At 44.3% G+C, this 16,368-nt stretch overlaps 1 protein-coding gene across 5 annotated transcripts in view; it reads left to right on the top strand.

Annotated features, from left to right (window-relative positions):
• The window catches only part of CACNA1I (calcium voltage-gated channel subunit alpha1 I), a 694,988-nt gene that overhangs the window by 578,589 nt on the left and 100,031 nt on the right, over positions 1 to 16,368 (top strand). For 4 of the 5 annotated variants that reach the window (XM_083156129.1, XM_083156130.1, XM_083156126.1 and 1 more), the window contains exons 14-17: positions 10,274 to 10,429; positions 12,834 to 12,924; positions 14,066 to 14,262; positions 15,641 to 16,039. In XM_083156129.1, the coding sequence (XP_083012255.1) occupies positions 10,274 to 10,429; positions 12,834 to 12,924; positions 14,066 to 14,262; positions 15,641 to 16,039 (843 nt within the window). The remainder of the gene's footprint in view (positions 1 to 10,273; positions 10,430 to 12,833; positions 12,925 to 14,065; positions 14,263 to 15,640; positions 16,040 to 16,368) is intronic. The other variant, XM_083156128.1, reaches the window with a different exon arrangement.

Here is a 16,368-nt window from a genome sequence, read left to right as displayed (position 1 = left end):
GCTTCCAACCCACAGTGGGCCTCACGGACATTCTGTCGTACTGCTGGACGTCTAGTGTCTGTCTCCTCCAAGGCGGCGGCCATTATTGGAGGGGGCGACGCAGAAAGATTATTCGTGCTGCCGCTGTGAGTTGGAGGCCAGATGCGGTGGTCAGAGGTGTGCATCGCGCTGTTGGGAACTCCCTGAACAACAAGCATGTATCCTCTCCCCACCCTGGCAACAAGTCCCCTTGGCAAAGAGCATGTAAGTCCCCTTGGCAATGAGCATGCAACTCCCCCTAGAAATAAGCATTGCGTCAGTGTCTGCTTCAACTGTCTTTTATTTACCTTGTACTTGTCCTAATTTGTACTTTACTGGGTTTTTTGTTTTTGCTCATCTATGTATTGTAAGGTGCTGCAGAACCCTTGTGGCGCCTATTTCTGATGTATGTGCGGGGAATGATTCATTCTGAAGCCCATATACATAAATAAGTCACCTACTTCAGATACATTGCCCCTCCAATGGTGCACCCCCTAAGAAAATGGGCTGTGCACGCCTATGTTGTGGTTAGTGCTTTGTTCAATACCTTGACTTATTTCTGTAGAGGGGTGATTCAGGCCTGCACGTTGAGCAGCAAATTCGACCCCTCTATTGATGGTGGGGGTCTGCACATGCTTATAGGTGCTAATTCGCATGAGCAGATCCCGGCATCAAGCGCCTATGGCAACATTTTCAATCGCCGGGACACTTGCTGCCTGATTGACAGGCAGGTGGGCATTCAGGGTTGGACACCTAGCGTTTCATGAGCATGCTCACAAAAACTATGGGCTCACCCATAGAAAAGCTGGTTGGGCCCCATGGAATGCAGGCATTCCCCTGCCCGCCCACAATACACAGAACACCATGCAGACAAAAAATAAGTCCTGGGCTACTTTTCGGCAGGGAACAGAGGAAAAATTATTCAATGTAAGTAACCATTGGGATATATTCAATGACACCTGGCAAGCTGTGTCACAGCTCGCGGGTCAGTTTTCAACTGACCCCCCCCTGCACCCACTGTTTCCACCTTGCTGGGTTTTTACAGCAAGGTGGAAGCGGCATTTGTGTCTACCAAAACGGCGATGTGCGCGGCTTAATGCAGCCGTCTTCCTACATTAGCCGTGAGCCTCAACATTCAGGGGATTCCTCGCCGTCCTCTGACAGCGAGTATTCCCCCGGAACGCTGAATAGAGCGTGCGGCCAGTGCGGAGGTTAAATGGCAAGGATGGCCGAAAACAAGCCACTCTCACCGGCGGTATTGAATACCGCCCAAAGGATTTTTTCATCTGTGCGGGAATTTGCGAGCAGATGTGTAAGCGTACACATCCACTTGCAATGTAGTGAGAGGATTCAGGTGGCGTGGGGCCATGTGTTTTCCAGGCTCCAAATATACACAACCTAGTGAGCAGGTCTGAAATCAGTATACAGTACAGTATTTACTCCATAAACAGGTCCCATCCACCAATTTTGTGCTATGGGTGGCACAAAGCAGAATTAGTGAAGACAAAAGACAAATTGATTAATGCTCCAACACAGTTGTCATGTTAACTATCTACTTTGCCGCTGGGAGAATTCAACAGAACCAACTATTGTGTTTTCCTGCAGTGTAAGACATTGGTATACTTTTCATGCTGCGTTAGATAACACATTTATTATGCTGCAACCGGAATTTGCTAGATTTTTAAATATATGTTGGATACTTCTCCAGTGTATATTTATATTCATACCAGAATCCTAGTACGGGCTGAGAACCCAAAGGAGACTTTATGAAAACCCCAGAGATCGAGCTGTTATTCCAGCTTCCTCTATCAGTGCACATTGCTGAATGATGGAAAGTAACAGGCACTTCAGGCACAGTAAGCTGCATTTACACAAATGGGATTTCACGCGAATGTCAGCGTTGTTTCCGGCTCATAAATGTAACTTTATGTTTTACTATGGAGATTGGAGAATAAATAAATATTTAGGAAGTGAAAAAAATATATGTATATCAGTAAATTCTGACTGCCTGGCGTGACACTCGCAGTGTGTGCGCGAGTCGCGCCATACCTTTTGCACCGAGAGGCAGATTTTGATCTCACTAGGTAAGATACCGGTTTGGGCCCCTCCTCTCTCCAACCATCCATAGCCCTATATTTTTGCTGGTGATTGCAGACGGCATCCATAGAGTACCTTGGCGCATGATCAGTCTACTGATAAATGCAGTCCTGCGTGAGCATCATCATTGCGTACAAATCTGAATAAGGCTCTAGATCTTTTGGTAGTAGGCTTATACCTTTGTCACATTTAAATTAAACTGACTGCCAGTTTAAAAACATTTTTTGTCCTATCAAAGAACATCAACGGGACATAAGGAGTGTGGGCAGGTTCATGTGATGTCATGTGGTAGTTACGCAATGCCCTGTGGGAACATTTTGGATAGCCAAGATATCTTTATTGGGCCCTTGGGACCTGCTGGGCCTAAGGCATGTTCTTAGGTCACATTGTGAAAAATCCAACTATGGTTGCATCCGCTGCACTATACAGAGTGGCTGCATCTGTATTTGAAAGTTTCTACTCTTCAAACTATACATATTAAGATCTTTTAGAGGTCAATATATTAGCATTACTAGTCCTAAGGCCCTTCCGATGGACAGGCAAATGTTTATGCTTATGCAATTCTTGTTCCACTTACCCTACCTAACCAGGGCAGAAGCTGCTGCAGCAGCCAGAGCAAGTCTCCAACTATCCACCCTCCCTTCCCAACCACAGCAGGGCAGAAGCTACTGCAGCAGCCAGAGCAGGTCTCTAACTATCCACCCTCCCTTCCTAACCACAGCAGGGAAGAAGCTGCTGCAGCAGCCAGAGCAAGTATCCAACTATCCACCTTTCCTTCCCAACAACAGCAGGGCATAAGCTGCTGCAGCAGCCAGAGCAAGTCTGCAACTATTCCTCTTCCCTACTCAACCACAGCAGGGCAGAAGCTGCTGCAGCATCCAGAGCAAGTCTTTAACAATCCACCTACCCTTCCCAACCACAGCAGGGCAGAAGCTGCTGAGGCAGCCAGAGCAAGTTTCCAACTATTCACCTTCCATTCCCAACCTCAGCAGGGCAGGAGCTGCTGCAGCAGCCAGAGCAAGTCTCCAACTATCCACCTTCCCTTCCCAATCACAGCAGGGCAGAAGCTGCTGCAGCAGCCAGAGCAAGTCTCCAACAATCCACCTTCCCTACCAAACCACAGCAGGGCAGAAGCTGCTGCATCAGCCAGAGCAAGTCTCCAACTATCCACCTTCCCTTCCCAACCACAGCAGGGCAGAAGCTGCTCCAACAGCCAGAGCAGGTCTCTAACTATCCACTCTCCCTTCCCAACTACAGCAGGGCAGGAGCTGCTGTAGCAGCCAGAGCAAGTCTCCAACTATCCACCTTCCCTTCCCAATCACAGCAGGGCAGAAGCTGCTGCAGCAGCCGGAGCAGGTCTCTAACTATCCCTCTTACCGTCCCAACCATAGCAGGGCAGAAGCTGCTGCAGCACCAGACCAAGTCTCCAACTATCCACCTTCTACGTCAGCACCTATGCAGGCCGGTAATTTGCTCCACCGGTTACGGTATAGTGGCTACACAATGTCTAGGTCGACCGTTAATGGTCGACCTAGTGACCTTATCGACACCTGAAAATGGACGACATACCATAGGTCAACATTGCAAGAAGGTCGACACACGCTTAAGGTTGACATGGACATGATCGACACTCAGAAGGTTGACACAAGTTTTATTATATTCTCACTCTGTGCCCACTTGGATAGTAAAGTATGACAGTCAGTGGAGACCAAAAACGCAAAAAACTTGCGTCGACCTTTTGAGTGTCGACCATGACCATATGGAGTGTAAGCCTAGTCATGGTTGACATAGACATTGTCGACTCAGTGGCAAATGCAGTATTTTGAGAGGGGAGTTTCCAAATGTTATCCAAAATCTCCTACTCTGCATTAGAGTAAAGGGCCCTACACACCGAGAGATTTAAAATCTCTCACAGAAAGTGTTTAGGCAACTTTCGGGGAACATTTTCTTGGACCTCTGTTGGTTCCCAAAATACGGGGGACAAAAAGAGTAGGGGTCCCCCGTATTTTGCCACCAGGGTGATGCCACAGCCGGGGGACACTTATTATATAAGGTTATTATACTCGGCTCCCTGGAAGTTATAAAGGACTTTAGCTACTGTGCGCCCTCCTGCCCGCTCACCGCTCTCTCTGGCTGCTCCCTGCTGACAGAGAAGCTGTAGCGCCGAACTACCTCCTCCATTGGTGCTGGAGCCGTCCAGAGAGAGCCCACCGCTGACAGTCGGGGCACCGGAGAACAGGGAGGAGGAGAATCCGGTTCTCTTACAGGTAGCAGATCGGCGGCTCCTGGGTGGCGTCACGGCAGCTGCATTGATCGCTCAGAAGCAGGGATGTGTGGGCCTTTTGAACGATCATAACAAGCAGGGCTGTTATGTATCGCAGGGCTGCGCATTTGTATCGGTGTGGGGGCTATACACACATCTATAGTCAGCCACTTTCTGAGCGATTATGTAAAATCGTTCAGAAAGTGGCTTAATATAGCTCCGTGTGTAGGGCCATAAGAAAGGGAATCTGGGGGAATTGTAAAAGCCCTAACAATTGGTCTTATACACTGGATACTGTATGAAATAGAGTATTAATATTTAACAGTACAGATGGTCTATAGCAGTCATTCCCAACAACGGTCCTCAAGGCACACCAACAGTGCAGGTTTTGTAGATATCCAGGCTTGAACACAGGTGACTTAATTAGTATCTGAGGGATTCTGATTAAACCATCTGTGCTGAAGCCTGGATATCACTAAAACCTGCACTGTTGGTGTGCCTTGAGGACCGTGGTTGGGAATGCCTGGTCTATAATATAGGCTGTTTTAAACATTTAAATAAAATTTGTGGTCAGGAAAAGGTTAAACATATCAAAATAAATAAATACACAAACATTATAGAGCCAGTACTGCACTTTCTAAGCTCACAATCTCCCACTTCATGGTAAGGCTCCTGTCTCTTACTCCTGGCATCTGCTCTCCATTGCGATGTTTGAGGGCTCAGATCATACAGTACAGTAAATGTGGTAGAAGAAGCTGGTACACCGGGCATGTGCAGCAGCTCTGCTCTGTCCCTTACACTGCATGATGTGGTGGCAGCTCTATTGATCATATTATATACCAGTGCTATTGTTGTCATATTTTAAGGCACTTGCATAGAGGAAGGGGTGTTTTAGGCAACCAGAAACCCCTCTGCTTTTGCATATGACTGCATACCGCTCCACCAAGGGTGACATATCCCACAGAGCAAGTGACAAGTGCGGAGAGAGAGAAGTTGGTTTATCAGGCTAAAGAGTACAAGGGTGCGTTCCTAAGAAGAGGAGGAGTGTGATAAGAAAAGACCACGGCACCACCTTCATTAAGTAGGTTTTTCTCTTTGTAAATGTAGTGCTGGCTTCCTGGATGCATCACCATGGGCTCACCTAATAGGCACAGGTGTTATTAAAATGCCAAATAAGGATATGACTTATTGCCTGTGTGCTAAAAACCAGAATGGATGTTTTGTCATTCCCTTCCCTGAAAGTACATTAGTAGGTGTCATCATCAATTTGAAACTACCTGATTGCCTTCCGAATCTGTCTGCTCCCTCGTATTTATTTGCAGTAGAAGTGACAGAGGAGAGAAATTGGCAAACTAATGCAAAATAAAGTATAATTTATTTCTGGAAATTGGGCAGTGACTGGTAGGTGGCGTGGCTGTTCAGAGTCAAGAAGATGGTTCAACTTATGGGTGGGTTATGGGTGTGGGCGTGTCACTGCACGACTCTCACCCTTATATGAACTTTGCTTATCAGCAAACAAATATGAATGTCATAATAGAAGAGCCCAGTACTTGAATGCTACTTACATTAGGGACATTATTCACATTGGGCCTGATTCAGCCGAGTTCGTTTACTCGATCCCCTGTGCAGTTTCCAAATGTTCGGGAAACTGGGCACATTCTGCACAAGTGCAGGAAAGTGCCTGCAACCGCATTGCTAGAAAATGAACACAGTTTCCTTTGACAGGGGTGGTATGCAGACAGGAGGTGGTATTCAGGCAGGGGGTGGTATTCAGACAGGGGGTGGTATGCAGGCAGGGGGTGGTATTCAGACAGGGGGTGGTATGCAGGCAGGGGGTGGTATTAAGACAGGGGGTAGTATGCAGACAGGAGGTGGTATTCAGACAGGAGGTGGTATTCAGACAGGGGGTGGTATTCAGACAGGGGGTGGTATTCAGACAGGGGGTAGTATGCAGACAGGGGTGGTATTCAGACAGGGGGTGGTATTCAGACAGGGGGTGGTATTCAGACAGGGGGTAGTATGCAGACAGGCGGAGATATGCATGTAAGGGGTGGTATGCAGGCAGGGGGCAGTATGCAGGCAGGGGGTGGTATGCAGGCAGGGGGTGGTATGCAGGCAGGGGGCGGTATGCAGGCAGGGGGCGGTATGCAGGCAGGGGGTGGTATGCAGGCAGGGGGTGGTATTCAGACAGGGGGTGGTATGCAGGCAGGGGGTAGTACGCAGGCAGACAGAGATATGCATGTAGGGGGCGGTATTCAGACAGGGGGTAGTATGCAGACAGGGGGTAGTATGCAGGCAGGTGGATATATGCATGTAGGGGGCGGTATGCAAGCAGGGGGCGGTATGCATCCTAGTGACATCACTGAATGATATAGTTAACCGATATGGTTCAGTGTGTGAACTCAATATCGTTTGAACAATATCAGTGGTGACTCTAGTCATTTAGCGCCAGATGTATCAAGCTTTAAAAAGTGATAAAGTGGTGAGTGATAAACAACCAGCCTATCAGCTCGTCACTCGTCATGTTACAGGACAGGTTTGAAATATGACAGGTAGGAGCTGATTGGCTGGTTATTTATCACTCTTCACTATCACTTTTTGAAGCTTGATATATCTGGACCTTAGTGTAGGGAACACAGAGCAGTGAAAAACTTTTACTCAACAAGATCTACTGTACATCATGAAACAATGTCCAAGCCAATCTCGAGTCCATACTGACTTTTATTGAAGATTCAATTACATTTAATAATACCCATTTTTTTGTACCCAGTTTTCCAAAATTTGCCAGACATGGCTGCTTACAGCCGCACACGATTCAGAATCAGGCCTATAAATTTCTTTTATATTGACTTTGATATTTCTTCTACCTACTGTGCTTAACTTTAATGAAGTTACAAAGGTAATTTAGGAAATAATTTTCCCACTTTTATTAATAGTATTACCTAGTTTGTTCATGCTCACTGCATGTACAGTTTAAATTAATTAAATCGACATTAAAGCACATTTTAAAATAATTAAATCTCAGTTAGTAAATGTGAACAGCTGCCTCCTCGCATACATAATAAATACACACATTTTTTAAATAAAAATGTTCAGAAGCAATATGTCCGGCTCTTTGTTCTGCAGGAAATTGTTTTGAAATAAATCAATAGCTCGAGGACGTGGTTAGAGAGGAAAGTAAAGGAATGAAATCTCTGCAATGGTACATTCTGGCTCATTAATAGAGTTCCTTCTACAGATGTGCCCTTTGGAAGCACTTTATTATCGGAATAATACCTTTATTGTGTTCAAACAGTATTTTGCTACAATCAAAGGAGAACTTTCAATTCTCAGCCACGTGTGGTCGTGATGTGTGGCGGCACATTTTGTATAACCGAGAACTACGATAACATTTTCCTGCACACGATGGAAAAATAAGCAAAATTGGTTGCTCTCTGACCATGGGGGTTATTCAAATTGATTCAGTCCCCCGTGTGTTCGCACCAGGGACTGATGTTTTGCGAATATCAGTCTGGATTTCAGGATATGACCTCTATACATGTACATCGCTCGAAAGAGAAATGGTTGAGGGGGGCTGTCTGTTAACATTTCTTCATTTGCATGATCAAGAAATCAAGAAATCCCAGCACACATCAAGGAGAACCCATTACTATGGAATACAAAAAAGACATGGCACTGGGTAAGACATCAGGCAGGCCTTAACTCTTATAAAACGATACATCTTCCCTTTCTGAATAATCCCGACTTTCAGGAGGGACAGGCTACTTATCCATTCACCATATGGCGAGCGGGCGGGCTTAATACTATTGGATCTTTGGTTGACAGAACCTTGCACAGACCTCTAACATTCTGCTGCTTCCTGGCCTTCCTGCAAGCCAAATATTATGTCACATCAGTGGTTCGTCACTTCTCTGAGAAATACTGGACCAATCCCATAGACACCTTCTTATTACAGCCTCCCTTAGAAAAAAAAGCCATTTCCTGTTATTACCAACACTTTAGAACCTACTAGATTACTCCGCATCTAGACAAGGAATGGTACAATGGCTCACCAAGTTTACTAACTAAGAGACTGAAGATCTAGTTAAGGCCCTGATTAAATCCTGCAAGACCCTACCCTCTTCTTCTTACGTGGAAATGTCTCTAAACATTTACCATAGAGCATACCTTTCGCCACATAGATGCTTCCTAATGGCGCGTATAAATTCTAGCGCATGTTATAGATGTGGGGATTTAGATGCAGATCTCTATCACTGCTTCTGGATTTGCCCAATCGATAGAAATTTCTGGCTCCAGGTCAAAAGATATACAGATACCTATTTACTGAATTATACCCCTTTTACGGCTGAATGGGCGGTTCTAGGTGTTATCTCCCCGGATCTAAGAGTTAGCAAAGGCGGTAGACGGAAAACCATTTTACAGGAATGGACATCCAATTCTTCCCCTACGTTCCCGTTGTTCAACTATAAACTATTCCCCCAAAAAACCCATAGGGGTACATTTACAAAGATTGGTGTTCTATTGAAGATGGAGTGTTGCCCATAGCAACCAATCAGATTCTACTGTTTATTCCACACCTTTCAGAAGATAATAGATAGCATCTTCAATCTTAGTAAATGTACCCCATAAGGTGTTACTGTATGCCAACATGTCTAATCATCATTAGCAAGTTGGCCACACATATACAGTAATCCATATTTGTATCTTCCGCACTGTTAACCAATGTACTTTTATAAAAGGGGACGGGATTGTGCAGAGTGGATGCATGCTGACTGATGCCCATTTGTTGAGCATTACCTTGTATGGCTTCCTACACTGCAGCCTCTGTAAATACAAATATGGGTGCTCTGTGCCAGGGTCTCCCTCACCATGGGACCGATTCAGACCTGTCGCCAAAGTGCATGTGCAGGCATTTGGCAACATTTCCCTTTCTCCCTTGCAGCCTGATTAACATGCAGGGAGTGTTTCGTGGGAGTGCTCACAAATGGTGGGCGCACCCATAGAAAAGATGGGTGGTCCCCAGTGAACATAGGCATACCCTGGCCTGTTTGGGGCGGGTGCATGACGTCTGCACCCTTATGTGCAGCCACTGAGTGATTCCTGGGTCACGATGTGAGCGCCGGCCACAGTAGAAAAAATCATTCGATGGTAAGGAACCATCAAATGATGACTCCTCTGTGTGGCAGCATGCGAACGGGTGTGTACTTATACACATCGTTCTCATCCCTGCACAGGGAATCATGCGGCAGGGGGTAGGGGTGGCGTATGTTGAACGGGGCAGTGTTATCGGCTTGCTAGGCTGCAAAAACATGCTTTTTGACAAGCCATGATGGGATGTGTAGTTTCACAACAGCTGGAGAACCACAGATTGGCCAGGCCTAGTCTAGACGGAAAGCAATGGGTTTGTAAAATTACTATATACATGAAATTGGCAGATATAATGCAGCCTTACAGTTTTATTTAGATGGAGTCATAATGAAGGTATTTTTTCAGGCTGACTGTTTATCTATTTTTGCTTAAAAAAAAAAAAATATATATATATATATACCTTATATATGTTTGGCCAATTTCACCCGGGCCTGACGGAACAGTCTGAGAAATCGGATGTGTTTGACACCCCCCCCCCCCTTTGGTCCGATGCGCGAACCCGTGTACATGGGACCTGAGCCAGAGGTTGCACCTGCTGCACATTTGACCTCCGACTCGGCCCCCCTCCCGGTGACAGCGATCCTCTCGGGTGTTTCTGGGGAAGGGGAGTCAGATGACCATACACTGTTGCAATACATCGCTTCAGTGTATGGCCATCATAAGCCATCCAGCCACTTATCTGGAAGAATTAGGACCAGGCTGGGTAGGACTAAAGCACTAACCTGTGCCTGCTCTGCTTTCCTCTAGATCCTGACCCAGGAAGACTGGAACGTGGTGCTCTACAATGGGATGGCCAGCACGTCCCCGTGGGCTGCACTCTACTTTGTGGCACTGATGACGTTTGGCAATTATGTTCTTTTCAATCTATTGGTCGCCATTCTAGTAGAAGGATTTCAAGCAGAGGTAAATGGAAATTCTATGTTGTTTTCCAATGCAAGCTCTCTAAGCCAGGAACTTGTCACTGGGAACTGGACCGTTTAGAATATGTGTCTAAGAAGCCGTAAACTGTGTGAGATGTACAGGGAAATACTTAATCCACTGAAGCACATGGACAGAAAATATAATTTGACAGCATGTTTGAACTTCCTTTCCTAACTAGTGCATCGATTTACAGTGAGATTTAAAGGGATGCTGTAAAAGGGATAAAATGAGAATATCTGTCAGCAATGGGCCTGTGAACACAGGGTAAACATATTTTTAGGACCATGTACCTGGTTCCCTAAATCAAGCATTGTGGGCCAGATGCACTAAGCTTCAAAAGTGATAAAAAGGAGAGTGATAAAGAGCCAGCCAATCAGCTCCTACGTGCCATGATGTCACATGCTGTGTTTGAAAAATGTCAGACAGGAGCTGATTGGTTGGTTGTTTATCACTCTTCATTTGATCACTTTTGAAGTTTAGTGCTTCTGGCCCTGTGTCCGTTATGCTAATCAGAAACAGTTAGAATCAGATTGTATTTGTTTTATATTGCATGCTCATACATTGAGCAGGAATATATGTCCACATCCCTACTCTCATCCATTGGCTCATCTCATAAGATTGCGCTCTGATCGGGCATTGTGGTACTGATTGCAAGGTCATGCTTCTCAAGTTACAGCTATGACGCTTTGTCTCTGATTCTCAGATATGATTGCAGTAAGAATAGCATCTCCAGCTTATTATAGAGCCTTATCATTGTCGTTAGCTGCCATTATGTCAGCAGACTTATTTGTATCTGGGTGTCTCAAGTGTCAAACCCATTATTTTTAATAGGAAAAGCAAAGCAATTTCATTGTCCAAACTCAGCAGCACATTTTTGTCAGCATTTTCCTCCCACTTCTCATCCATTAGAGCTTCCTACTCTTAATGTTCTTTATTTCCTGTACATAATTCTGCTTTTCCCTGCTTGGTAACAAACCGAAAGCACCATTTTTCAATCACCATGTTAATACAAATAGCCAATAGCAGTGGTGCTTGGTGGCAAAGGGCCTAATTGTTAATTAAACTCTTTTCTCTTGTGTCCAGGTCATATCAGTAATATACTGCAAGCTTGATGGCACAGCTGTATATATATCCTCTGACTATATTAATGTGCATTTAAGTGATTTCATTTTTAAATAGCCAGCAATTACAAGGCACTAATTATAATTAGTCTCCGCCATATGTTCTGTAGGAATAAATTAGTCCATTATCTCACCAGCAACCTCACTTCTCTGACAGGTCCAATTATTTTATCCATTCACAAGTAAGAAGATGCTGGATGGATCTTATACTTTACAGGGATTTCCATCAAAGGTTTTTGGGGCTGATTCATAGGTGGAGGCTAGAACAATTCAATATGGTTAAGTTATAGTGGGTCGATAATGTCTAGGTCGACAGTCACTAGTTTGACCACTAATGGTCAACACCTATAAATGGTCAACATATCATAGACATTGACAGAAAGGTCGACATAGACAATATGTCAACATTGGCATCGTCGACACACATTTTTGTTGTCTATGTCGACAAAAGACATGACATAGGCCACACTGTGCATGCACATCAATTGATTAACAATAGTACACACACAAAAAGTGAGTACCAGGCAGTTGATATCTTTGAGAGGTATTAGGAGTGTGGTTAGACAAACAGGCATATCGGGACCTATTGTGGTGAGCCAAAATCAACCCGTGTGAATTTCTGTCTGCTGGAGAGCCCGCGGCTATCAGTAGAACTGACTCCATAGACTCACATTTATTGATGTGTATCTGGTATTTATACATAAGCAGCGTTGGATTCGAGAAGCCGGCTGTAGGGGTTTATAGACACAAGACGGCTTCTGGGTCATTAGCAGGTTTTCTCAGTCCCACAGTGATTGATTGTCCAATTATAGTGTACATTTTCTAAGATGGAACTTCTATTGAAGAGCTTATCAATTATCTTGTAGTGGTTCTCAGTGGTTCTCAACCCTGGTTCTCAGGACCCCCACACAGTTCATGTTTTCCAGGTCACCTGTGCATTTTTAAAATGTGACAGTTGGTGATACAGAGGGCAGCTGCTGGTGAACTGCAAAACGTGCACCGTGTGGAGGACCGAGGTTGAGAACCACTGCTCTAGAAGGTGCTAAATATAGTAAATAAGTAAGATCTAATTGGTTGCTATGGTCCACATTCCATCTTCAATAGAACTCCCATCTTAGTAAATTTTCCCCTATGAATCAGGCCCGATGTGCATGAGAGAAAAAACCTCATCGCTTGAACAAGTATGAACAAGTATGTTCTGATTCCTATATTAATTTGTATATAAGTGTATAATGTCAATATCAGCCTTGTTTATTTACATACAGGGGGATGCCAACAGGTCTTACTCTGATGAAGATAGGAGTTCTTCAAACATGGAAGACTGTGACAAATATCGTGAAATTCAGGCAGGGTCTGGTAAGAACTAGTTTCAGTTTTATATTTGATAAAGAAATTTCCCTCTATACAGGAATAAATCGGGACCGACATTTATAGAAGGTTCAAAATAAAATCAAAAAACCCACAAAATTGCAATTCACTTTATATTTGATAAATAATGCTTTATAGTTGAAATAGTTTTTATGTGTTCCGTGCACTATAAACACTAAAGCAGATGTCAGAGGTCAGAGCTTTTAAAACCCTCAGCATCATTAACACCAGTGCAGGCTGCAGTAAAACTCTGTAAGCTAAGCAACATTAATAAGAACACAGCTCAGTATCAGTTAGATATTGGGACATCAAGAGTCCCATCCTGTGTCTGATTCTGAGTTGCAAGTAAATCAGCCGCCCTATATACTGTATGTGACCTGTTGCATCCACTCAGCTGCAAGTGTGGAAATATGATTGACAACCATTAGGCTCAGGGGTGGGGAAATCAGTGCGATCATGCCCATCCCTGTAACACTTCTCACCTACAGTATCCACTACCACTGACCGCTGTCAAGGTGGGAAGGAGAGCAGTTACCAATGACCTGGGACAGGCTTGTTGGGAGGGGCCACAGTCCACCCCGCCCCTTACTGTTATCAGAAGCAGCTTAGCACATGCTGCTATGTGTTGTCCTGCAATGTAGCCAAGGCAGTAGTAGCAGCAGCAGTAGTCTCAGCTGTGCAGAAGTTGTATACTTGGGGTGCCGAGGTGGGGGGGGGGGCGGCAATCACACTGATTCCCCCCATCCCCAGCTGTATATATGCCCCTGGCTGTAGGCTCATTGTGATCCACTTTTCAGCATACTGTTCATTATTTTCTAGAGGGGTATTGTTACACCTCCATGATCCTGCGATTAGACCATGCCTTTAAAAAGTACTGAGGCCCGGCACAAAATTGGTGGGATGTGCTCAATGACGTCACTCACTAATGCCTGCTTTCTGTCTAGGTTGTAGGTACATTTTATGGAGGAAAACAAATAAAAGGTTAACATTGGTTCTTAAATGAGCATACCTTGGGTTTCCACCTTAGAGTACTGCAGTATATATCAGCTGTTGGGATGATGATTCATTTAACATATGCCTTTGAAGCGTAATGTTTGGCCAAATCATACCTATAGTTATGTTTTCTTAGATCCAAAGCTTTGTACAGTTCCAATGACTCCGAATGGGCATCTAGAGAACACACCTATAACAAGCCAGCAGATTGCTGGAGGTGTAATGAACACATCCAGAAATTCTCTACAGAGGGACCAAGTGCTTGTGGCTGTGGACTGCAGGAAAAGTAGTGTGATGTCATTAGGTCGAACGACCTATGACCAGAGGTCACAGGTGAGTTGAAAATTGCCCTATACTGTAGTTCAGAGAATCCCGAGCAACGGTGTTGATTAAAGGACCTTAACAACTGTCCTAGTGTGTCACCCATAAACTCAAATGTGAATCAATACCTGATCAATGCACTTCCAAGGATGTATAAAAATGAAGTTGGTTTGTGGGAGAGAAAGGGCTCCGTGACCCCTGACCCCATTTGTTATGCTACTGTACAACACATCATTTGGTTATTCCATTTGGCTTCAGTATGATAAGCATTACTGTGGTAATTGCATTCAGCGAGTGATGGACACTCTCACCAGCTTCCCCCGTCTGCCATATCGGAGGTCATGATGTGCTAAGTGTTGTGCTTTTCCAAAATGAGGTAATTGCGCAGAAACTAGGCCTAATGTTATATAAAGAGAAGAAATGGCCTATACGCTTTTTTTCAATTATGTCCTTTAGTGAAAATAATGGTCCTTTTCCCAATGTCATTAGTTATCTCAGTTATTCTTAGTCATTTTTAACTATTCACTATTTGCTCTTGGTCTGGATAACCCTTTAGTGCCATGCCCTGTATGGGGAGTGTTATCAGACTATTCAATCCATTTAAAAATAAAAAGTTAAAACAAGAAGCAGAGAAAATTGTAAAAAAGTGGGCAAATATCTCTATCTATCTATCTATCTATCTATCTATCTATCTATCTATCTATCTATCTATCTATTCCTCACCTTTATGAGGGGACGTACCACCAGTGACCATTAGAGGCCACTCAATGGACCTCATTTCTTCTTTGTGTGCTAAAAGATGTCATAACAGAAAGTGAAAGCAAATTTGGCAGGGACAATGATCTGTTTCAAACTTGCTGGATATCGAATGAGATTAGAGGTAGGAGCAGATAAGGACTGGAGAGTTTGTCAGTTAAAAACTGTCACAGCTCAAACTGAAAGTACATTGCAGAAGCAATAAGTATTTCTTTATAAAGCAGCCCAATTAATATAAGCACTCATATAAAAAACTTCACATTAAGGAGGCTATTCTGGTTGGCTCACAAGGCTGCGAATGTTGCAGCCTTGTGAGTTCACCAGATGCCACCAGCCACCCCCTCGCACGCCGGGCGTTCCAAAGGCCCAGCCCGCCGCCCCACGCCCCCTGGCTGCACTGTTGTGTGCGAGCACCCAGCCGCTCGCACACAGCAGCTGCACATGCACATACATGACTATGCACATGCGCAGTCACTAAAAATCGCTCCTTTGCGAGTACACGCAGGAGAGCAAGTAAATTAGAATAGGGTCCTAAGTGTATAGGTAAAAAGTATACAAATAATATGTAATATGTAATAATCTATGAATCAGTATGGAAGGTTTACTACTAATACCAGTGTTATTATGGTTACAGACAGGATCTCGACCATCTCACTGGAACCGAAGTGGAGCATATGGCAGCCGAAGGTCCAGCTGGAACAGTTTAGGACGTCGCCCCAGTATAAAACCTAGACCATGTACAGCAGAGCATGAATCATTACTCTCTCGGGGTGAGGACCATAGAGATAGAAACTATTCCAGGAGATCCTCCAGCCTAAAACACAGGAGGGCAATGTCTCTGGATAACAAGGGCTCGTCTGATATTCCAGATCAATCTGGAATTCATGCTAATCACCGATCATCCAGCAAGGGAACCTCTTCAGCTGGAGAATATCACGACATTTCTGGGAAAACTTCACAGATCATGAAAGATGTTTTCCCCAAAATGAACAACCGCAAAGATAAGGAAGAAGAAGAAGAGGAGATTGATTACGTAAGTAATGTGTTTAATCAGCAGAATCTTAAAACATGTGAACCCATTTGGCTAAATGTAATATGGTGTGAGAATCAGGAAGTGAAAGATTTTGGCAACGGTTTCCCTGATTTAAAAGCGGCAATCAGTTACACGAAAAACCCAGGTTGATTTTGCCAGGTGATTGATTGCCGCTTTAAAATTGGGAAAACTCTTCCAAAATCTCTCACTTTCTGATTCTCACACCCTATTACATGATCTTGATTAAAGGTCTAGCCATGCAAATGATAATACAGGTTGAGTTTAAGGGATTTTTACGGTTTTTGGATTTTTTTTTAACATACAGTACT

The sequence above is a fragment of the Crinia signifera genome, chromosome 8 (genome assembly GCF_055691185.1).
Source record: "Crinia signifera chromosome 8, ASM5569118v1, whole genome shotgun sequence".
NCBI lineage: Eukaryota > Metazoa > Chordata > Amphibia > Anura > Myobatrachidae > Crinia > Crinia signifera.
This window is presented reverse-complemented; position numbering and strand designations above follow the sequence as displayed.